Below are 24,470 nucleotides of genomic sequence, written 5' to 3'. Positions count from 1 at the left end.
CGGATTCTTTATTCAAAACACCTATAATTGTGCCGCAGCATTCAATAACCTCATGAGGATAAAATGCTTAATGAGAAACTAAAAGATACTGCCCTTGGTCCAGAATTACAGACCCGAGGACGTAAGAGGTAGCTTCACTACAGCCACCAGAGAGGGAATACCTCCGAGGATGCCTGACATTTTACGTTGATGTCTGACACTCGTTTTGGGACCCTTAAAGGATCTGTGAACCAGGAGCCACGTTTAAGGAGGAAGTCTTGACTCACACTGGGAAACGCACATGAGTGAAAGGCCGACTGATGGTTTGAAACCACCGGTCCACACATCACTGCACGTGTCGGCCTGACCTCCCTTTCGAGGGAAGTATGACGTCAATGCAGGCGGGTGCAGGATGTAACTGCACTCGCCTGCAGGAGGATGCCTCGGTGTCCCGGGGTTTCTAGTGCACCCCTCGCAATTGTTGAAATCCGTGTGTGGATCAGCGGGTGCTCAGACAAGGGCTCCACGCCTCCTTAAAATGAGTTAACACCCCTCTTGTAATGCACTGTTGTGATCAATGTTATAGAAAAGGGCTGTGCAAGCAACTGCGACCCCGTCTGTAATACCAAAGTGACCTGGACGAACACAAACACGAATCAGACAGCAGTTATGGCACTGGGGGAAACCGTATAACATGGCATCCCCGTGTTTCACCAGCAAGCATTCTCCCGGCTTGTCCGGGGAATCATTTCAGCCTCTGAAGCATTGCGCATGCGCAGAGGCAACCCTCTTCTCGTGCACACCCTCCATGCTCTTTCTGCACGTGCTTGAATCACACAACGTGATACAATCGCCAAAGGAAGCCCCTCTTCCACACACATGTACATCATGTATGAGGGTGGCCACACACTGCAACGAGGCAGCTGCTGAAGTTCACTGCTTCATGATGAAAGAACCAGCAGCGAGTGTCCATCGATCGAGCCAAAGAGCCATCTTCCAAAGAGGAAGCCGTGCCAGCGACCTACCGTGATGTTGCCATAGGCCTGAAGAATGGGGTTGATTGGAAGAGGAACCTGTAAGAAGAAAGGGAATAGTTACACATCTCACACACACTCTGCACCCTGCTAAGATCTCAAAGCCCCAACTCAAGCTGGCACCATCTTCAGCAACTAAGATAAGCCTCGTTCAGGATTCCACAAGGGATTCCCCGGACGTTACACCTTTAGATGCAAAAGGGGATCATTGCTTTTCTAGGATAAGACGCCAGGTCCCTTTCCTTAGAAGACCCTTAAAAGAAATAGGAGTCAAAATGAGTTGATATTCCGCAGCAGAAATGAAGGACCTTTTAAAGTTCGAGCAAGGGGCATTATTCAGCATATAGGCCCGACGCCGTTTCGAACACAGCGCGACCATTGTCCACAATTAGTTTCTCTCACCCTTTAATAATGTTTTTGTGGAAATAGGGGCACTTCTTAAAGAACAATACGTGTGTCAGTTCTCAGATTAAACAAACTGACAAGAACTGATGTCAATTGTTAATCGTCAATGAACACCATCGCTATCAATGAAAACGTGATTCATAGGACTCCGTGTCTCCCGTTGCCACATTCACTCGCCCGCCATGATCGTCTTTGTATTGCGTCACAAACACTACGACTGCTTTGAGGACGTCGTTTTGAAACTATTTACACCGATGCTTCCTTGACAGCTAACGTTATGATCACTTAGTAAATGTTGTGTGTGAAGCATTTAAAGCGAAATCTTTGCATGTGATTACTTTGTAGTTCCAACAGATTAAGTCACTTGTCATTAAGTTAATCCTACGGATGTCTGTTCTATTTTTGTTTGCTTTACAAGAATCCAGGTACATTGTCACATGCTGACAATCTCTGAGGCAGGAGCCCCTCTACGCATCTATTTGCGTAGGACAAGAGCCCTGGAGTTACTGGTGATTGCAAGTCCTACTCAGCAGGTTCTGGATTTGGGGGGACACACAGTCTTGTCCTAGGTTTCGATCTCACCTCTTTCTCCGCCGCCCTGCACATGGCGTGGTGCTCTCGCCTCTTCCTGGACTCCTCCCGGTACAGCTCGATGGCCTCCATGACCCTTTCCGCCTGCAGAGGAGAAAACAGAAAATCAAAGGATTGAAATGCCTCTTGTGGCAGTTCCTTCAGCCTCCCCTCACTGCATCCGCTGTCAGTGCACACGTAATGCGGGGTAGCCGTGGGGTATGTCAGCATGCTAGAACTTCTAAGAGCTTTTGTGAGAAGTTGGCCTGGCATATGCTGGTCACTAGTTATAGTGGCACCTTGCACCAGTCCAATTCGACTCTTACGGTAGATAGGTTTAAGACAACCTTTTAAAGAAAGCTATCCCAGTGGTAGCTGTGGAGAGCAGCCTTCAGGCTAAGTCTCTGAGGAATGTAAAGCAGCTTGTTTTACCTTATAATCTCTTGAATTACCAAATGAAAAGACACCACACAGGTATATATATCAAATATATATGTATTTATTTCTAAATATACTCTACTAATCTCTTTATGAGATTAGAGCCAGGTAAACATTCAAAAGATCAACAGTTCTCAATAAATTAAGCACAAATATGGCTGTAGCCCTAGGGGCGTACCAGACCATATACTAAAATAGTGGTTTAACAAACTCGACTTGCAAAAGTAAGAGGCCTAGGGCCTTGGGAATCGCTGGGGCTTCACTTCTGCAGTGTTAGCAGGTAAGTAATCAGCCCACACACGCGGGTTTTCAATGCAGTTCAATGGCAAATGTGGCGGTTTGTATTTAACAGTTCTAGGGCACTTCGCAAAAGTCAACAAGCAAGAAACTTACAGGGTAAGTATTTCGAGAGCCAACACACACTTGGGCACCGGAGTGCACGAGTTACCTCACCCAGGGAAGCCGGGTGCATAGGTGTCCTTTGTTGTCGGGTCGCGATGCTGTTTTCAACGGAGATGGAGTAGTTTCTTACCTGTAACTCCAGTTCTGTAGTAGGGGTATCTCTGTTATAGTCATAATCTATGAATAATCCCCGTCCATGTGCGGGGACCCCGGAGCAATCAAAAATATCTCTTAAGCTGTCCCGCATTTGCAAACCTGCAAAGACACTTAAGAGACAGACAAAATAATACAGCCTAATCACCACAAGGCTGCACTGGCCAGCACTTCCTCTGAAGTGAACACAAAAGCCAAAATAAAGTTGAAATGTCATTTTTATTCACATTTGACATGTTCCTTTATTATCACACACTCCCTTCACCAAAATCCCTTTAAACAATAGAGAGGAAGGGGTGGACAGACAAGCCCTATAGGCTGTCATTATGTGTCTGCTAAAGGGATACCGTGCCTTTAAGAAACTCTCCAGAGACCTCCGGTATCCCAGGATGCACAGCCAACCCAAGTTACTTTCAGTTCTTTTTGAAGGTGTATAACAACAGGCCTGATACTGTCAGGTTACTCCACCGGGGAGGAGGGAGGGTCGCTTATGACTATAACAGAGATACCCCTACTACAGAATTGGAGTTACAGGTAAGAAACTACTCCTTCTGTAGTAGGGGATCTCTGTGTATAGTCATAATCTATGAATAGAATGGCAAGCCCATCCCAACCAACAAACAGCGGTGGAGTAAAAACCGAACACCAACAAATTACTGTGCAAACAAATTCCTCAGCGAAGCCTGTCCAACCTGCGCATCTGCCCTAGCATCAGAGTCCAGGCAGTAATGCTTTGTAAACGTATGGACTGACTTCCAGGTGGCAGCCTTACAAATGTCAGCAATGGGAACATTCCTAAGCAAAGCGGTGGTAGCCGCCTTGCCTCTAGTCGAATGTGCCGTAGGCTTACCCCCCAATGTTTTATTAGCTTTTTGGTAACAAAGCTGAATACAGGACACAATCCATCTGGAAATGGACTGCTTTGAGGTAGCTAAACCAGTTCTTACCGAACCATAATTAACAAACAGTTGATCCGACCTGCGGATATCTTTTGTCTTATCCAGGTAGAATTTCAACACCCTACGCACATCAAGTGAATGCAGGGACCTCTCCGCCGGAGAGGAAGGATGCTGAAAAAACGCAGGCAAAGTTATCATCTGATTCACATGGAAATCTGAGATTACCTTAGGCAAAAATTTAGGATGGGTACGCATCACTACTTTAGAAGCATGGAAAACAGTATACGGCTCTTGGCAACACAGAGCCTGAATCTCACTCACCCTCCTGGCCGATGTAATGGCTACAAGGAAGGCCGCCTTCCAAGACAAATGCTGCAGCGAAGCCTTATGGATAGGTTCAAAAGGCTCCCTCATCAATCTAGATAACTCCACATTCAATTCCCAAGGTGGAGAAGGCCTTCTAACAGGGGGAAACACCTTACGCAAACCCTCCAAAAAATCCTTAATCACAGGGATTTGAAAAAAAGAGGTTTGAGAAGGGCCCTTCCTATACGCAGTCAGAGCTGCGAGATAAACCTTAATAGATTGAAAATTAAGCCCAGACTGAGCTAACTGCAGCAGATAAGGCAAAATAACGTCTTCTTTACAGGATGTAGGGTCAAAGCCCTTCGCCTTGCACCATAAGCAGAATCTCTTCCACTTATAGGCGTAGGAGGTCCTCGTAGACGGTCTCTTAGCCTCTTTTAAGATCTCCATACAGTCCTGAGGCAGGTTCAAGTGTCCATACTGCACTAGCTCAGGAGCCATGCTGCCAAACTCAAGGACGAGAGATTGGGGTGAACCATCTGCCCTCCGAACTTCGTGAGGAGGTCCGGCCGGCACGGCAGGCGCCGGTGTGGCAGAACAGACCGGTGAAGAAGGTCGGTGAACCACCATTGTCTCGGCCACTCCGGAGCAATCAGGAACATTCTGGCTCTGGATTGCGACAGCTTGATCAGCACCGCCGGAATCAGAGGAATGGGTGGAAAGGCGTAGAGAAAGCTGTTGGACCAGCTGATCCATAGTGCATTCCCCAGCGTCCCTGGCTGGTAGTACCTGGACGCGAAGTCGCGGCATTTGCAGTTTTCTGCCGTGGCGAACAGATCTATATCAGGAGTGCCCCATTCTGCGAAGACGTCTCTTAGCACGTCGTCGTTTAGCACCCACTCGTGGTTCTCTTGAACGAGTCTGCTGAGCGCGTCTGCTTGGGCATTCTGCACTCCCGGCAGGTGGGTCGCCGTGATCGTCAGATTCCTGGCCACCAGCCAATTCCAGATCGCCTGTGCCTCCCGAGACAGGGTGCGTGACCGGGAGCCCCCCTGCTTGTTGAGGTAATACATGGTCGTAGTATTGTCCGTCTGAACCAGCAGGGAGGACGTCCTGAAGGAGGGATGGAACGCCTTCAAGGCCAAGTGTACTGCTCTGAGTTCCAAAAAGTTGATATGGTAGGTCGTCTCCATCTGCGACCATATCCCCTGAATCTGAAGAGGGCCCGAATGCGCTCCCCAGCCCTGGAGAGACGCATCGGTCACTATGGTCTGGGCCGGAATGTCCTTGTGAAAAGGGGTCCCCTTGCAGACATTCTCTGGGGAACACCACCATTTCAGAGACTGCCGAGCGTGCTGAGACAACTGGATCTTGTCCTCCCAACGCCCCCTCTTCTGGTCCCATTGATCCTCCAGACATTCCTGCAGGGGCCTCATATGCAGACGTGCATTGGGGGTGAGGAAGATGCAAGAAGCCATCGACCCCAGTAATGAAGACACCGTCCTCACCGTAGGAGAGCGGGCTGAGATGAGATGCAGAGCCTTCCCACGGATCGATAAGCGTCTCTCCTCCGAAGGACACACGCTTGCGGTCAAGGTATTGACTGAAGCCCCCAAGTACTGGAGACACTGCACAGGGATCGGCACTGACTTCGTCATGTTGATGTGCAGCCCCAGACGGTGAAGCAAAGCCGCCGTCCTGTTGAAATGGCACTGGGCTTCCTGATAAGTGGACGCTTTGATCAACCAGTCGTCCAGGTAAGGGTACACAAACACCTTGGTCTTCCGCAGGTGTGCCGCGACCACTGCCATGCACTTGGAGAACGTCCGTGGCGCAGACTTCAGGCCAAACGGGAGTACGGAATACTGGTAATGGTTGTTGCCTACCAGAAACCTCAGGAACTTGCGATGCTTCGGTGCGATCGGCACATGAAAGTAAGCGTCCTGCAGATCTATGGCGCACAGCCAGTCTCCTCGATGCAACTGACGGTAAATCTGATGCAGGGACAACATACGGAACTTTTCTCGGCGGATCCACCTGTTTGCTTGACGCAGATCCATAATAGGCCAGAACTCGTTCTTGTCTTTTTTTCTTACGAGAAAGAACCGTGAGTAGAGACCTTTTCCTTTTTGCCTCAAAGGAACAGCTTCTATCGCCTTCTTTTTTAATAGAACGTCCGCCTCCCGCTGGAGCTCCCGCACCATGTAAAGGGAGCGCACTGGTGGAATCTGTGGAGGCGAACTGGTGAAACGAAGACAGTAGCCATTGCAAACAATATTCAGCACCCACTTGTCCCGTGTTATTGTCCTCCACTCTGCCAGGTAGTGTTGAATACTTCCCCCCCCCACCGGAGCGGGTAACGGATGAGGGGGAAGTAACTTTTCAGGGCTTCGACCCGGACGGGCCTTTGTTCCCCGCCGAGGACTGATGCTGGCCTCTGCCCCTCTGGCGCTTCTGAAAGGGCTGCCTCTGGTACTGCTGCTGTTGCTGGGGCTGTTGCTGGGGGCCCGACTGACGCCCTTGGCCCCTCTGCTTGGTGTAGCGCCTGCCCGAGGAACGGAAGGACCTCCTCTGCTCCTTAGGCCGCTCCAGCCCCACCGCCTTCAGAGTCTCCGCCTCAGCCTTCATGCGGGCCATCTCGTCATCCGCATGCGACCCGAATAACGTCGTGCCAGAGAATGGTAGATTGGCGATCTTCTGCTGCGCTTCCGGCTTGAGCGGAGTCAGCCGCAGCCAGGAATGCCTCCTCATATGTATGCCGTGGCAGTACCCATGGGCCGCCAGCAACGACACGTCCCCCGCCGCACTGATGATCTGATTAGAGACCATCATGCCCTCGTTCAGCACCTCTTGAAAATCCTCCCTCTTGTCTCTGGGCAGGGAGGCCGCGAACTGTTGCAGGGAGTCCCAAAGAGACCTGTCATAGCGCCCCAACAGAGCGGAGGCGCTAGCGGCCTTCATTGTAGTAGCCGACGTGGAGCACATCCTCCTCCCCAAGGAGTCCATTTTGCGACTCTCCTTATCCGGGGGAGCCGTGGAGGAAGGCGTCGTAGAGTGTTGCTTACGAGCCGCCGCCACGATAACAGAATCCGGTGGGGGGTCCACTCTGAGGAACGCCGGATCCGAGTCAGGGGCCCTGTACTTCTTTGACAGTCTCGAGGGCGCCGGCTTCACCACAGCCGGCGTTAAGAACACCTCCATCGCAGGTTCCTCCAGTCCTGGGACCAGCGGGAGGAGGGGGCGCGACAGATGTACTTTATGCAAAGTCTCAAAAATCACAGACGTAGTGGGGATAGGGGTAGTCACTGATATCCCCAACTTCGCAGCCCCTCTCAGCAACACCTCCTGGAACGTGGCAATGTCATCCACTGGAGAGACGCGGGTAGGAGGCGTCTCTGACAGCGAGGGCGAATACTTGCCAGCCCCCGGAGAGTACGTGCCCCTCGACCCTCTGGAACGGGACCGATACCTCCGTCGACCATGTCCAGAGCGAGTGGAGGATCCGCGCCTACTCCGTGATCGCCTGCGAGGGCGAGAGCGAGATCTCTGCCGGTGAGGGACCCTCGGGGGAGGAGGCGGTGGCTGCGGTGGTGAGGCAGGCAGCTGAGGCACGGGCAGAGGCAGCGGAGGAGGTGGAGGAGGAGGAAGAGGAGGAGGAGAAAGAGGAGGAGGCTGAGGAGGAGGAGGCAGTGCAGGCACCGGTGGAGGCGCCGGTGGAAGGTCGGGCACCGGAGGCAAAGGAGGCCGCTGGGTACGCAGCGGGGTCAGATGGTCTGAAGCCCCATCACTTCTAGCCGGAGAGCCCCCATCATCATTGTCCGGCTCGCGGCCACTCTCCTCTTCTTGGCGGGCCTGTCCCGCGGGGAAGCCACCGAAGGCGAACGTCCGCGCCTCCCCGATCCCCGACTGGAGATCGTAATCACCGAGGACGTATTCCCCGATGTCTGGGACGTCGAACTGTACCTTGACCTCGAACGGCGTCTCTTCGCCCTCGACGACGAGTGCCGCCCCGCAGTCGATCGTCCTCTCGACGTCGAACCAAGTCTCCTCGACGTCGACCCATGCCTCCTCGGAGTCGAGCCCCGCCTTGATCGCCGTCGCCGGGGTGTCTGCCTCGACGTCGACTGTCTCCTCGACGTCGACTTCTGGCGTCTCGACGTCGACCGCCGGTGCCTCGGCGTCGACTGCTGCGATCTTGACGTCGATCGTTGGTATCTCGACGTCGATCGTTGATGTCTCGACGTCGATCGTTGGTGTCTCGACGTCGACCTGCGTCTCGGCGTCGACCGCCTCCGCCTCGACGGCGGGCGCCGGGATCTCGGCATCGACTCCGTCAGCGTCGAGCCGTGGGTAGACGGCGGCGAGTGCAGTCCATGGGGCTCGGTACGACGTCGATGTGTTGTCGACGTCGACCGTGACACCTGCGACGGCGACCCGGTCCCGGGTCTCGCCGGCCCCTCCCTAGACGTCGAACGCCGAGGCTGCCGCGACCCAGAGCCCTGGATCGACGGCGAACATACCGGTGCCTTCTCTCTCGCCGTCGTCGCCTTCGACGTCGAACGCGACCTACCAGCCGGTAGGTGTCGTTTCTGCTCCTTTTTCTGCCCGGAGGTCCCTCCAGGGGCTGAAGCATGGGCGGAGGAGGGGGAATGGGACCCTCCATGCCCTGAAGTCTCACCGGTCCTCTGCTTCTCCTGTCCCTGAAGGCGAGTCTTCTCCCGGTCCCTCAGGGTCCTTTTCGAAAAGGTGCTGCAGATGTCACAGGCAGCTGGGACATGTGAGGGCGACAAGCAGAGGATACACACCTCATGTGGGTCCGTCTTAGCCTTCTTCCTCCCACACTCAGGGCATTTATCGAATAAAGCCATGCTGAGAGTGGGCCAAAACTGCTCCAGATTGCAGGCAGTAGTAGACAAAGGCTTTAGACGTCGAATGAAACCACTTTTAATCCCAAAAATCCGATTTTAATCAATTAAACCACCCAAAAGGGTAGAGCTCAAGCTCCAGGGTCCTGCTAGCAGGAGCCGGAAAAAAGAACTGAAAGTAACTTGTGTTGGCTGTGCATCCTGGGATACCGGGGGTCTCTGGAGAGTTTCTTAAAGGCACGGTATCCCTTTAGCAGACACATAATGACAGCCTATAGGGCTTGTCTGTCCACCCCTTCCTCTCTATTGTTTAAAGGGATTTTGGTGAAGGGAGTGTGTGATAATAAAGGAACATGTCAAATGTGAATAAAAATGACATTTCAACTTTATTTTGGCTTTTGTGTTCACTTCAGAGGAAGTGCTGGCCAGTGCAGCCTTGTGGTGATTAGGCTGTATTATTTTGTCTGTCTCTTAAGTGTCTTTGCAGGTTTGCAAATGCGGGACAGCTTAAGAGATATTTTTGATTGCTCCGGGGTCCCCGCACATGGACGGGGATTATTCATAGATTATGACTATAACAGAGATACCCTTACTACAGAACCTTGAAGACTTGCTGCTTGTGGCGACTGGAGAGGTGTCCGTTCGAATCCGACGATGGATTGGAGTTGCAGAAGACCTAGAAATTGAGGGGACAGAGTTCAGAGTCACTTGCCAGTGACCGGTGGCCAGCGAGATGGATGACCACAGCTGTCGCGTCTCTTCAGGTCGATGATGGTGTTTTGTCTCTTCGCTCACGAGGTCCAGGAAGGCTCGACGATGACCAGCAGCTGGATTCGGGAGGTCCCACGACGTCTGCCGCTGTCGACGGTGTCAGCACCCGGATTGGAGCCAACAAGCCTTGGCAGCCGCAAGTCTCGTGTAGAGTGAAGATTGGCAATGGTGCAGACCAGCAAGGTCTGATGGATTTACCCAGCGAGGGTAAGTGAGGGCAGGCCCAGAGCAACCAGGCGAGCCCTTGAAATCGATGTGGAGGTCTTCAGGTGAGTTACTAGCCAACGGGCAAGCAACCGCAAAGACGCCTTTGCAGGACAAGTTTAACAACAGCCCACGGTCACTCGGGACGGGGTAGGCCGCTGAAATTCGGTACTAGACCTGCTAGGGACTTGGACAACAAGTGGTCCAAAGCACAACTTCGTTGGACGTAGTTTAGGGCTTGTACTCGAAATCAGTGCACGGTTCCCTGGTATTGCTGTTCCTCGTCACTCGTGGGGTCCAGATGCCACAGCTTCGCTGGGGACTCAAAATGGCCGTCGAGAGGTCAGGAAATCCGCTTCAGGGGACGCAGGGACTTCGGGCTCCGGTGGGAGCGGTAAAGTTTGCAACTGTTGTAGAGAGTTTTGGTGCCTGCCAAGCAGGGGAGTCACTCCTGGACTCCAAGGGAGATTCTTCAGTCTTCCAGAGATAGTGGAACGCCGAAGGGCCAGGATTCTTCTTAGTTGCGCGTCGTCCAGGTGTAATCTGAATTGCATTGGCAATGCTTGGTATCTTATAGTGAAAAGATGGGAGGGACTAGCTCTATGACCACTCCTCTAGGAGGGTCAGGGTAGTGGGTGGTTACACCCACTTCCCTTTGTCCAGTTTCGTGCCAGAGCAGGGGCAGGTAGCCCCTGAACCGGTTTGAGCTGGCATATTTACAGAGGAGCCTACTGCTCCCCCAGTGCAGGACTTCAAAGGCACTCTAAGAGTGCACCCACCCAGCTCCAATACACTAAATCCTGTCTGGGAGGGGGTGACACCTCCCTGTGACAGGAAACCCTTTGTTGGGCTCCCTCCACTGCGAGTTTCGGTCAGCAGCAGGAGGGCAGCCCGGTGTCTGTGCTGGTGGCATCCATTTTGTGATGCCAGGGCTCTAGATGATTTCTACCGTGTAGTACAGTGTGTACATGTCGTCCCCTCTAGAAGGGTGGGATCCTACTCCCACACCAGTTACTGGTGTGGGGGTAGGATTCCAAGTTGTTTGACAACAAACACGACATGTTTTGATGCAGTCATTCCAAAGTTAGCATTTACCGCGAGGTTATAATGCACTTAAGAGTATATGGTTTAACCGCATCCACAAACAGCAGCAGAGAATAGACTCTGCCAGCTACAGAGGGGTCCTGCTCAGGCAGAAGCACCCCCTCACATAGTAAACCAAGCACCCTGCCCTTGGGATTGTTAGGGCCTGCTAGAGGGGTGACTGATAGGTTTATATGTGTGTGTATGGTGAGATATAGGAACCTATACCTCATTGAGGAGTGCTAACACTACCTCACACAGGCTGCAGTAGCAGGCCTGTGGTGTCAGATTTAGTCTGCTTCCCAGGGGTGGCATAATACATGCTGCAGCCCCTGGTAGGCCTGTGAAGTGCCAATGCCCTAGGTACCTAAGGTACCATATACTAGGGGCTCATAAGGTACCACAGTATCCAATCACTAGTGCACCTAATATGCACACCAATCATTTAAGGGAGTAAGCAGATAGGCTGGGGTCCTGGATAGCAGGATCCCAGCCAGACTAGTCAAAAACCATCCAAACACCAGGAAAAAAAGTGGTGGCAACCATATAGTCAGATTCCACCTTCCTACAGCTTTTTGAAAGAAAACGGAAGTGGACATGAAAACAGACAAAATATAAAAGCTGGCAGTGGTGTCGAACGCTAAAAGAATTCCTGCAGAAATGTAAAGTGAACTCAAGAGAAGTAAGAAGGTGGTTCATAGAGCTTTAGTCTTTGGACCGGGATTAGTGGCCCCAAGCACACAGTATAAAAGTGACAAAGATTAAAAGTACCAATGTGGGATTTACTGTTCTGCAACTAAATGAATTTAAATGAGTCAACAGTTCATTGCATCCCGTTGTTTTTACTCATGCTGTACGGAGGCTACTCAACAGAGTTAGACCGAAGACGAAGGGGCTTTTGATGATGATGAAGCGATGCTGGGTCTCACGACAAGGGATCAACGTGTAGAGGGAAACGGTCTAGTCTTGGATAGACACCGGCTATTACCATGGATGCTCTTGAAAATGAGTGGCGGGCCATCACGGCGAGATCAGGCCAACTGCCTATCAGGCTACTGGGATGCGGTCACGGAAGTTTCAACAGGTCGGGACTAACTTGAGGAATTAGAAAAATGCCAGCTCTCCCAATTTCACGATCCGAGTAAACACAACCCTGTCACTTCCCTGAATGACATCTGATTTTTATTTAAAAAACACTAAGACAGGGCAGGACAGTAGCGCTGCAAGGACCACCCGCTCTTGCACCTTTGCACAGACGGCCAATCAATGGCGCCATTTCATGGGATTAATTTTGCAAGGCAGAGTCTGCAAAGACTGTCGATCACCTGAGGCCATTACATATGGCTAATTAGGGCAAAGAATGCACAGACTGTCAGTCAACTGGGGCCATGACGTGACTAGTACCACTATAAGGCAGAGGTTGAAATCAAGCCCAGACGCTGCCCGATGAATCTGGAAAGCGCTTCCATGGAAAGGAGGTGGAACTACAGGGTGCAGCCCAGGTGGAACAAATGATCGTCTGCAGGGGAAGTAGTTATTGTCGCTGCCCCGACCAGCAACCACGTGGAAAATGGCTGACACGTGTTAACGCTTAAAGATTTATTCTCAAGCTTCTGGGCGTCCAGCTCCTCGCTTAGCTGGTGACCGTACCACATTCTGCTTCCACCTGACAACAATCGACACAGACAATGCCAAAGAAGAATGTCAAATATGACCAACACTGCGTGAACTACCAAGGCACAGTTGTGTTCCTAGCGATGCCCAACTGGCACTTCAATGACCATCCCCTGGCAACGAGTCGGCAAACCTTTCACCAAAACCGTGATTTCAGCAGCTTTACAGGGTGATGGACAGCTATGCAGTGTGATTCTCAGCTATACAATGGTTAAAACCAAACGGCATGGTGCCAACAGGTGCAGCAGCACTAGGTCAGTTTCCCATGTTTAAAGGAAACGCAACTATCTAAATGCTACATGTATGTAAAGCACTAGGCCAGGTAATCTAATGCAGACACACGCGCTCATTGCTGGGGTGTCCCCGTTAGTCACATTCTCCCAATAACTAATAGGGAACAATCCTGGTAACTGGGTGACAGGATTATGTTACTTACCCTGTATGCATCTGTGTGCAGCGTGTAGCGCTGCAGATTCACACGCTCTACATACTCCTGCCATTTAGTCTAGGGCTCGGACATTTACAAGTTGTTTTTCTTTGAAGAAGTCTTTCGCGTCAAAAGGTCTCAGTGACACCTCCTTTGGTCGCAGATGTGCATGGTAACAGACTCGGCTGTTTAGTTGTTTTTCACCCAACGTGTGAGAGTAGGGACGGAGTAGTGCGCAAGATAAGAATAGTGATCATGCATGTTGAAAGAGTAAGATTAAAACGAAGGACATCTGTAGTAAACACTGGCTCCCGGGGATTCTGGAGAGTTATATATAATGAACAGATGCGTGCAGGGTAAGTAACATAATGTGTGGCTGTAAATACAAAATGCTCTCGACTCTAAAGCAGTACTCCCCTAAGCGATGGCCAGCCGGGACGGAGCATCGGTTTGGAACAGGGTCATGAGGACAGTTTGACCAGCCCTAGCTTGCTCTCTTGCCAGGATGTCCACACAGTAATGATTTGTACCCCAGAGTGTCGCCTTGGGTAGGAAGGTAGGGTTCCTTTATCTTTAGCATGACATGTCTGGGTGTATTTAACAATCCACCTGGTGATCCCTGCCTTAGAAATGGTTGAATATGCTACTTACCAGTATGCATCTGTTCTTGGCATGTAGGGCTGCTGACATTCAGATCTGTGCATAGATCGCCGCCTAGTGTTGGGTCCGGATGATTGCACATTGTTGTCCTGGAAGAGTCTTCGAAGTATAGGTGGCTCCTCCCCTGGGCTACAGTGCGCATGGGCATCCTCTCCATCCTTAGATTGTTTTTCGCCATTGTGGCAGTGATGGAGTAGATACAGTAAGTGATGACCATGCTATACAGTAAGTCTGAGTGCTGCAGCCGCTACAGGCGCCGGGGAGGAGGGTGGGCGATATGAATGTCAGCAGCCCTACATGCCAAGAACAGATGCATACTGGTAAGTAGCATATTCAGTTCGAGGCATGTGGGCTGCTGAATTCATATCTGTGCATAGATTATATAGCAGTCCCTCCATTTAGCGGCGGCTGCCCGTGCCAGCTGCAGCGGTCTGAAAAAGAGTTTTGAGAACAGCCTGTCCTACAGCTGCCTGCTGTTTGGAGTGTACATCTACACAGTAGTGTTTGGTAAATGCATGTATAGTGGACCATGTGGCTGCTCTACATATTTCCTGTAAAGGAATGTTTCCTAGGAAAGCCATGGACGCCCCTAGCTTTCGTGTTGAGTGGGCTTGTGGGGGAATCGTTAATGTGCGTTTAGCTTTTTGATAGCAAATTTGAATACATTTAACGATCCATCTGGCTATACCTGCTTTGGAAATGGCGTTGCCCTTGTGTTGTGGAGAAAAGGCAACGAAAAGTTGTTTTGTCTTCCTAAAGTCCTTAGTTCTGTCTATATAGTACATGAGGGCCCTCTTTACATCTAGTGTATGGAGCATTCTCTCAGCGACATTCTGTGAATTTTGAAAGAAAACAGGCAGTTCAATAGTTTGATTCATGTGGAACTGCGATATCACTTTGGGCATGAATTTGGGGTTGGTACGTAGTACAACCCTGTTTGCGTGAACCTGTATGAATGGCTCTTGAATGGTTAGTGCCTGGAGTTCACTAACTCTTCTTAACGAAGTGATTGCTACTAGGAAAGCTACTTTCCAGGTGAGGAATTGAATCTCACATGAATGGAGAGGTTCAAAGGGTGGACCCATTAATCTAGTGAGGACCAAATTGAGGTTCTACACCGGTGCCGGTGGGTGTCTTGGGGGTATTACTCGTTTGAGTCCCTCCAAGAAGGCTTTGATGGCAGGCACTCTGAATAAAGAGAGGTGCTGCCCGTTTTGGAGATAGGCTGCTATCGCGGTTAAATGGATACGTATTGAGTTGTATGCCAGATTGCATCGGTATAGGTGTAAGAGGTAACAGATGATGTTTTGAATGGATGCATCCAGCGGGTTAATGTAATTGTTGTTGCAGTAAATGACAAACCTCTTCCATTTAGCCGCATAGCAAGCTCTGGTAGTGGGTCTCCTGGCCTCCTTGATGATATTCATACATTCTGGAGGCAGGTTCAGGTAGCCAAACTGTAAGACCTCAGGAGCCAGATTGCCAGGTTCAGCTGTTGCGGATCTGGGTGCTGAATCTCGCCATGGTTCTGCGTTAAAAGTGCGGGTTTGATCCGCAGCCTTTGATGCGGCACCACGGAAAGTTCTAGAAAGGTGGTGTACCATGGTTGGCGCGCCCATGTGGGAGCAACTAGGACGAGTGTTAGTGAGTGCTGTCGCAGTTTGCGTGTCACTAGCAGTATCAATGGCGCTGGGGGAAAAGCGTACGCAAATCTGCCGGACCAGTTCATCCATATCGCATTGCCCTGGGATTGTGGATGTGGGAACCTGGCGGCAAAGCTTTGGCATTTTGCGTTTTCGTTTGTGGCGAATAGGTCTATCTCTGGTTGACCCCACTGTTGGAAGTACGGTTGGAGAACTGACGGATGTAGCTCCCACTCGTGCATCTGGTGGCTGTGTCTGCTGAGCAGATCCGCCATCTGGTTGTCCTTGCCCGGGAGGTGTTCCGCCATGAGGAATATGTTCCTTTGAATGGCCCACTTCTACATGCTCTGAGCCAGATGAGACAACTGTGGAGAGCGTGTTCCTCCCTGCTTCTGTATGTAGTACATGGCAGTCATGTTGTCCGTCCGGATCAACACGACCTTGTTGCACAAGTGTACTTTGAATGCCTTCATGGCTAGGAAGATTGCCATCAGTTCCAGAACGTTGATGTGCATCTTCTTTTGCTGTGTCGTCCATAGTCCCTGCACTGTGTAATTGAGTACATGAGCTCCCCAACCCTGGAGAGACGCGTCCGCTGTCAGTACTATTTGTGGGACAGGCTCTTGGAACGGTCGACCCTTGCAAAGGTTTTGTGGATTCCACCAATGCAGAGAGTTGTATGCCCGACCGCTTACCAACACTAGGTCTTTTAATTGCCCGTGAGCCTGGTTCCATTGACGTGCCAAGCACTCCTGAAGCGGGCGCATATGTAGTCTTGCGTGCGGGACTATGAAAATGCAGGAGGCCATCATGCCTATCAACTGCATGAACACTCGCGCTGGAAGGGAGTGTTGGGGTTTGAACTTGGAGATCAGCATTTGTATGCTGTTGATCCTCACTAAATTTGGCTGAGCTGTGGCTGTCAGTGTTTATGGTCGCGCCCAGGTACTGTCTTACGTGTGCGGGTTGGAGATGTGATTTTGGGTAATTTAGTGAGAATCCCAGACTGTGAAGAAGGTGAATGGTGAGGGACATGTGGCTGGCACATTGCTGGGCTGACTTTGCCTGAACAAGCCAGTCGTCCAGGTAAGGGAAGACGTGAATGTGTTGTCTCCGTAGATGTGCAGCCACTGTTGCTTGGCACTTGGTGAAAACCCTGGGTGCTGTGGTTACTCCGAAGGGGAGAACTTTGAACTGATAGTGATGCCCCTGAATAGTGAACCTGAGATATTTCTTGTGTGATGGGTGTATGGGTATGTGGAAAAACGCATCTTTTAGGTCTAGTGTGGCTAGGAAGTCTCCCTGACTGAGTAGCGGGAGAACCTGCTGTAGGGTGAGCATATGGAAATTCTCTGAGAGAATGTAGTGGTTGAGAGGTCTGAGGTCTAGTATAGGTCTGAGCAACCCGTCCTTTTTTGGGATTAAGAAGTACTGAGAGTACACCCCTGTCCCCTGTTGGTTGACGGGCACGACCTTTATTGCACCTTTTTGCAGCATACTTAGCACTTCCTGCTGCAATAATGCCAAGTGCTCTACGGACATAGGACGGTGCTTTGGCGGTATGTTGGGTGGAGTGGACGTTAATTCGAGACAGTAACCGTGCTGGATAATGTCTCTGACCCACCTGTCTGTGGTGATGGTTTTCCATGCTGACAGGAACTGTTGGAATCTCCCCCCGACAGGTGTTATGTGGTCGGGGGGCAGGGAGAGGGCGTCACTGTTTGTTTTTGGGGAGGACCTGGTGTTGCCGTAACCACGTCCCCTGCCCTTCGTGCTGGAGCCACGATATCCACCTCTGTTGGTTTTATCATAGGTACTTTGTGTGCCCCCTTTAGTGTACTGCTGCTGTGACCCCTGACCTCTAGCTGCTCCTCTATTCCCGGGGCGACGAAAGGAGCCACTACAAAACTGCTGCGTCTGCAGAGCCCCCATTGATTTCGCAGTGTCAGTGTCTTTTTTAATTTTCTCGAGGGTAGTTTCAACTTCAGGGCCAAATAAATAGTCTGGGTTGACCGGTTGATTTAAGATATTGTTCTGAATCTCCGGCTTGAATCCTGAGATTCTCAACCATGCGTGCCTCCTCAACATGACGCTTGTGTTGATTGCCCTTGCCGCTGTGTCGGCAGCATCCAGGGCGCACTTGATGGATGCATTGGTAAGGAGTTGTCCCTCTCTAATGAAGAGCTCCGCTGCCTCTTTATATTCATCTGGCAAATGCTGGAGTAGTGATTCTAGCGTGTCGTAGCGTGAACGATCATAACGGGCTAGGAGTGCCTGTGTGTTTGCAATGCGCCAGATGTTTGCTGCTTGCGCTGCAATCCGTTTGCCTGATGTCTCCAGCACTTTGGACTCTTTGTCTGGGGGAGGAGCATCACCCGTTGTTTGTGAGTGGGCTCGTTTGCGAGCATTAGCAACCACCATGGAGTCCAAAGGTAACTGACCCCTAATGTACATAGGGTCTCCGGGTGCAGGCTTGTATTTTTTTTCAATCCTGGGGTTTAGCACCCGTGCCCTGGTTGTTTCTTTAAAAATGTCTTTTGCAGGTTTGAGAACTCCTTTTAACATGGGCAGAGTCTTGACAGTTTTTTCGGAAGAGGCGAAAGTGTCCACCAAGAAGTCTTCTTCGACAGTGTCGGAATGGAGTTCTACTCCATGATTGCCAGCAGCCCGTTCTATGAGGGCATTAAAGGCAGCAGTGTCCTCTGTGGGAGATGTCTTTACGTTATAAAGCTGCGTGTCATGGGTATCTGGTGCAGCACCCTGGTCTGTGGGGTCATCCCATGCCTGATCTGGGTCTTGCAAGTGATCATCAGGATCGATATCCCCAGGGTAGGTGGTATCATCCCCTACATAGTCCTCTCCTGCGTCTGCCTCTGAAGGCGTAGGAGAAAAGGACGTTGGATCCTGATGGAAGGGTTGAAAGTGTTCATGAAGCACTGGCTCTGACCCTGCCGGCAATTTGTGTTTGAGAGGAATTTTGTAGGAGTCCAATCCCCTCTCTGGCGTGATTTTCCTTTTGCGGAGCATCAACCTACAAGTGTTGGCGTCGATAAATTGTGGCTGAGAAGGCTCGAAATCTGTGTGTCCAGTGGATGGGGACTGTGTCTGGCGGACACGTGTCCGAATCTCGAACAGTTTCGGCGCTGTGGGCGGCGGCAACCCAAACGTGATGTTGGTCGGCGCCGAGGGTGCTTTCGAAGCCTTGTGCATGTCGGGAGCCGGCGTAGAGTGGAGGGCTGCCCGTTCTCTGATGCGTTGCAACGATGCCGAGACCTGTTGCACGGTGAAAGCAGATGGCTCCTTGGAAGCGATCGGCACCTTGGAGGTAGGCGTCGAAGCGGCATCCGACTTCTTTGCAGTCATGGGGTCATCGATGCGAAGGGAGGCATCGACGGTCGTCGGAGTCGATGACTTGGCAGGCGCCGCCGTCTTAGACGTCGACGCAGACGGGGTGGCCACCTTAACTTTGGTGGTTTGGGCCGATGTCTTCGGTGCCAGAGGGCGAGGCGCTTTGTGGGGGCCGAGGGCCTTCTTCTTGGGCTCGGCACCCGTATCCGCTGCAGTGAGCTCGGCACCGAAATCCCTTTTTGCGCGGTCGGAGCCGATGACCTTTGCCGGCGTCGAAGGAGTGGAGGGCTTCGAGGCCTTCAAGCCGATCACAACCAGTTTCACTTTCGGTTTCGACAGAACTGGTGCGACGGATGGTTTCGGTTTCGCTGAAGGGAACCCAGTCGTCTTCGATAATAAGGGCTCTTGCGAAATGTTCGAGGCCGGGCCTGGAGGCGGGGCCGAAGAACCGTGAGATTGATCTTGGGTAAGGCCCGAAGGCGATCCCTCGACCTGAGCCTCATGATGACGTATTGTTTCGGCCTCCGTATCGACGGGTTGGCCTAGCTCCTCGCTGGAGCTATCTATCTCGGCCCCAAGGGCCTCATCGTAGTCTCCTACCTCTTCGACGACTTCTTCTCCCTGAAAGATCACCTCATCGTCGTCTTCCAATCGGGAGTCGTGTTCGGAAGCGGGGCTGGAGTCTACGTGTTCCACGCTCTCGGCGTCCTCGTCTTCGGTGCTAAAGATGTTGGCCGGGGCAGGCGCCGATTGCTGCGCCTCCAATCTCGCTGCCCGTCGATTCCGGAGAGTCTTCTTCGAGCGGAATCGGGCACAGGCCATAAATTTCGACTCATCGTGATCCGGTGAGAGACATTTGTTGCATACCGGGTGGACGTCGATGTGTGGGTATTTCGCGTGGCATAAAGGACACCTTTTGAAGGGAGTCCTCGATTCCATCGTCGATCGAAGTTCGATGTTCGGACCAAGCGGATCCGAAAAGCTTGAAGAAGATGCTAAAGCACTAAAGAAACTAGTCGATACCGAACGGGAACAGTACCGACGATAACTAAAGGCCTTTTGGCCTTAAACTGAATTTTCCTAACTGGAGCTAAGATAAGCACATCCGAACCCAATGGCGGAAAAAAACAATCTAAGGATGGAGAGGATGCCCATGCGCACTGTGGTCCAGGGGAGGAGTCACCTATCTCGTGATACTTCGAAGACTCTTCCAGGACAACAATGTGCAATCATCCGGACCCAACACTAGGCGGCGATCTATGCACAGATATGAATTCAGCAGCCCACATGCCTCGAACGTGAGCTTTTATGGGTCTGTGAAAAAGCCACAGATAGTTGTTGCATCTTACGGAAGGGTTTGGTCCTTTCTATGTAGTACATGAGAGTACATTTAACGTCCAGTGTGTGGGTGCTCTTTCAGCTACAGAGTGTGGTGCTCGCAAAAAGACTGGGGCTCAATAGTTCGGCTAAGGTGGAAAGGGGAGACCACTGTAGGTAGGCGCTTAGGATAGGTTCTAAGAAGCACTCTGCCATGGTGGACCTGGAAGAAGGGTTCCTGCATTGTGAGGCCCTTGAATTCACGGATGAGCCTAGGAGATGCGATCGCTATGAGGAAAGAAATCTTCCAAGAAAGGAACCGCAAAGGACATAATTGCAGAGGCTAGAAAGGGGGCCCTGGAAATCTGGAGAGGATAAAATTGAGATTCCAGACTAGGGCAAGAAGCAACCTTGGTGGAATCGCACCTTTACGGCCTCCATGAATGCTTTCATGACAAGGACTTGAAGAGGGAAGGGTGTTCCCTGCTCTGCATATATGCAGTGATGGCAGCTAGGTGTAACAGAATTGATATGTAGGCTACCCTGCCTTTTCTAAATGTGGGGGTAAGAAATAATATATTGTACTGTAAGAGAAAAGGGTTAATGTGGTTTGTAGTACAGTAGTGGACAAAACACTTCCGCTTACAAGCACAGCAGGTGCGGGAAGTGGGTCTACGGGCTTCTCTTAGTATACACATGCACTCATGAGGTAAACCAAGGCGATCAAACCCTAGGTTCTAGGAAGCCAAATTGCCAGATTACGCTACTTGGGGTCTGGGAGCCTGACCCTGCCGAGGCTTTGAGTGAGAAGGCGCAGCCTGTTGGGGAGCTTTTTGCGTAGAGAACCATGGTTGTCTGGCCCCCGGTGGAGCCACCAGGGTGAGGGATGTTTGCCTCAGCTTCCTGATCACCTACGTGTCAGTGGGAGACGAGAAATAGTATACACAAATATCCCCGAACAGTTCATCCACGGAGCATTGCCCATTGACTGGAATATGAAAATCTGGCAGCGAAGTTTGGGCAGGCAGCATTTTCAAACAAGGCGAAAAGGTCTATATCTGCGGTGCCTCACCTGCGAAAGTAAGGGAGTAGGATTTGTGGGTGGAGTTCCCATTTGGGACTTGTTGTTGTGTCCTGCAGAGCAGATCTGCAAAGTCGCTGTATACTCCCAGCAGACACTCTGCCAGGAGATGAACTCGGTGATGAATGGGGCAAAGCCAAATGTGTTGAGCTACGACCGGCACCTGAAGCAAGTCTGTGCCCCTTTGTTTCAGCATATAAAATATGATAGTCATGTTGTCTGAATGCACAAGGACTACCTTACCTTCAATCTGCAGAAGAAAGGCTTTCAGAGCAGGTTGAACGGCTAACAGTTCCAAGGGGCTGATGTGGAGACTCCTTCGATAAATAAAAATGAATAATACATATTTGTAAAGCACAACTTCCATCACCCCTTAAGGTTTCAAGGCGCTGGGGCCATGAGAAAGATTAAGTGAGCTACTGTCCAGAGTCACATGGTGCTGAGCTGCCACTGGGGATCAAACCGTGAGTCCTGCGCTCCGGAGTCAGTCGCTCTGTCACCTACGCCACACCTTGATGTGGTGGCCACAAACGTTGAACTGTCATGTCATTAAGATGTCCTCCCGAGCCGGCTACAGATGTTTCCATGGTGATGGTCACCCGTGGTAATGGGTCAGCAAAGGGCGTGCCCGCCCTGCAACATATTGCTGCTGTTCCGCCACAGCTGGGCGCAATCCGCTGGATGAATCAGGATGTGAAAGTAGGCGTCTTTCGGGTCCAGCGTGGCCATGAAGGCGCCTTGCTGCAGGAGGTGGATGACATCCTGTAGGGTGACCTTGTGGAAATGTTCTGACAGGATGCATTGGTTACCAGGGCGAAAGGGCAGGATTGGTCAGAGATCCGACCTACATGGGAATGAGGAAGTATTGGCGATAGATGGTCCGTTTCGCCCAGGTGCTGCTGTGGTTCTGACTCGATGCCTCCTTTGGATAGGAGCCCCGCACCTCTTGTAATAGCGAGAAATGTTCTGGCTGAGGGTGTGAGGGCGAATGTTTGGTGGGGTTAGGATTACTCCAGGCAGAAGCCGTGCTCGAGGATTGCTAAAACCAGTCTGTGGTGATTTCCTCTCATCGGGGAAGAAATCCCTGGAGTCTCCCTCGACGAGAGCTGCGTGATCGGAGGAGGGAGGAGGTGTGAGGTAAATCAGTGTTGGCGGTAGAGACTCTCTTACTAGGAGTGCATCTACCTCGGCCCTTGGAGCAGTTCTCACCAAAGGAGCCTTGAGTGAAACCCCCATCACCCTGCGAGGGGTCACCCTCTTGCTGAACACAGTAGGACTGGGTTGCTTCTAGGGAAGTGGCGTTTGAGCTGCCTCTTGTCGACTGTCTTGGAGAGGAGCCAGTCCCAGAAAGAACCTGAAGGGCACCATTGCCTTGGCCGTTTCTTGATCTTTTCAAGCATGGTGTCAACCTGGAGTCAATGCCGGTGCTCCCCATTGCATGGAAGCTTGACGAGGTGCTATTGCACCCCTGGCTTGTAGCCAAGAGAGGCACCTAAGAATGACTGAGGTGTCCACTCCCCTGGCTGCTATATCTGCCGCTTCCGGTCCGCACGGGATGGTTGCATTAGAGATCGCTCTCCCCCCGTTTGCGATACTGGTCAGGGGGATGCTGACCGAGCCCCTCCATCTCCTCTGTGGGCTCTATTAGAGCGAGAAAGGAGGCCTACTAAAGTGGCGATGCACCAGTGACTTGCTGCCCCCTCCGTTACTCTCTTCCCCGCAGCATCCATCTGCTAGCTCTCCTTGTCTGGAGGCCGAGCATCTCCTGTGTGCTGGGCTGACACTCTTTCTAGCCGTAGTATCCACTAAGGAATCTGGGCGGAGATGACCCCTGATACAGGGGAGTGTCCAATGGCAGGGCTTCCTCGAAGCCAAGCCTGCGTTTCTTTGGCAGGGTCTCCTCCATGGCAGAAATCTTGCCTGTGGGTGGCTGATGATCCTCCTCTGTCTTTCGTCCAGCTCCTGCTGCAGCCTCTGGAGGATGGGGCATTCCTCGACGCCGAGGGCAGAGGGTCTTGGATCTAAAGGTGGTTTCTGCACCGACGGTGCCTGCTTCGTTCCCGGTAGCGCTTTCAGCTTTGATGATGGACCAGGTTTTGAGAGTTCAGCCCCAACAGGTATCCTTGGACTCATGGATGGCTGAGGGTCAAGGCCCGTAGAAGGGTCCTTTCTTGGTCCAATGCCTTTTGCTTTGGTGCTGAAGAGAACTTGAAGGTGGTGGCGCCCCTGGAGGTGGCGGCAGGTTTGGCACAGGGCTTAACATCATTCACCCCGAAGTACGGTGGTCGGCTCCGATGTGCAGTCTGAGAATGGCTTGGGAATCGACAGAATTCACGTGAGGCGTGGTCTACAAGTGTGGACCGGAGCCGACTGAGATGGATGGAGCGTCCTCCAGTGTCCCTTCTTGCTCCAGGAATTCCTCCTCACCTGACTCCAAGACGTCGTATTCGATGAGCTGTGGACTTGGCTGGCGTGCCTGGAAGCTAGGCAGGTCATTCAGCGCTTCGCCCTCTTCCTAGGTGCTGAGCGGATCAGCCTTGCTGAAGATAGCCAGCGTTTCTGAAAAGGAGTTGGCCATTCGACTGTGGGCCCACCATCGGTCTCGATGCTGAGACAGTCTTCCTGCTGTGGAACGCTGAACAAGCGTCGCTTGTCATGGTCCTGCGAGAGGCGAAGCTTGCAGATAGCGTGGAGGTTTGGCCAGGGGTATTTAAAATGGCACACTAGACATCTTTTATAAGGTGTCCATTCCAGTACCTCTGGAGCATTGTCATTCTCCAAAGGGTAATCTGATGCTCGAAGGGCCCCGAGGACTGAGAGTGGATTAGGCACTGTTAATACAAAAGCACTGAAGGGTCTTCGCGCATAGGGTGGAAGGCAATGGACTCTTAGGCCGGGAGAGGAACCGACAGACTCGGAGACCAGGAGCAGGCTGGATCACGACCGACAGACTGGGAGACCAGGAGCAGGCTGGATCACGCCGGAACCCGAAGGCAGAGAAAAACAATCTAACGGCGGAGTCGGCGCCCATAAGCGCCTACAATCGGAGGAAGAGGCGCTGAGACCTCGTGACTCGAAAAACTTCTTAAAAGACAAACAAGTTGAAAATATCTGAGCCCAACACTAGATGGCAGAAGTATGCAGAGCGTGTGCATGTACAGGCAGACATGTTACAAAGTCGAGTACTGACATACTGGTGCCTAAAGAGGAA

General features: G+C 51.6%; 1 protein-coding gene across 2 annotated transcripts in view; it reads right to left on the bottom strand.

Annotated features, from left to right (window-relative positions):
* Window positions 1-24,470, bottom strand: part of WDR3 (WD repeat domain 3) — a 184,381-nt gene that overhangs the window by 30,184 nt on the left and 129,727 nt on the right. The window contains exons 22-23 of one of the 2 annotated variants that reach the window (XM_085620704.1): window positions 2,001-2,093; window positions 1,005-1,052 (exon numbers count right to left, since the gene is read on the bottom strand). In XM_085620704.1, coding sequence (XP_085476830.1) covers window positions 1,005-1,052; window positions 2,001-2,093 — 141 coding nt within the window. The remainder of the gene's footprint in view (window positions 1-1,004; window positions 1,053-2,000; window positions 2,094-24,470) is intronic. The other variant, XM_085620705.1, reaches the window with a different exon arrangement.

The sequence above is a fragment of the Triturus cristatus genome, chromosome 8 (assembly GCF_964204655.1).
Source record: "Triturus cristatus chromosome 8, aTriCri1.1, whole genome shotgun sequence".
NCBI classification, from domain to species: domain Eukaryota; kingdom Metazoa; phylum Chordata; class Amphibia; order Caudata; family Salamandridae; genus Triturus; species Triturus cristatus.
The sequence above is the reverse complement of the archived record's forward strand: the minus strand, read 5'-3'. Positions and strand labels throughout refer to the sequence as shown.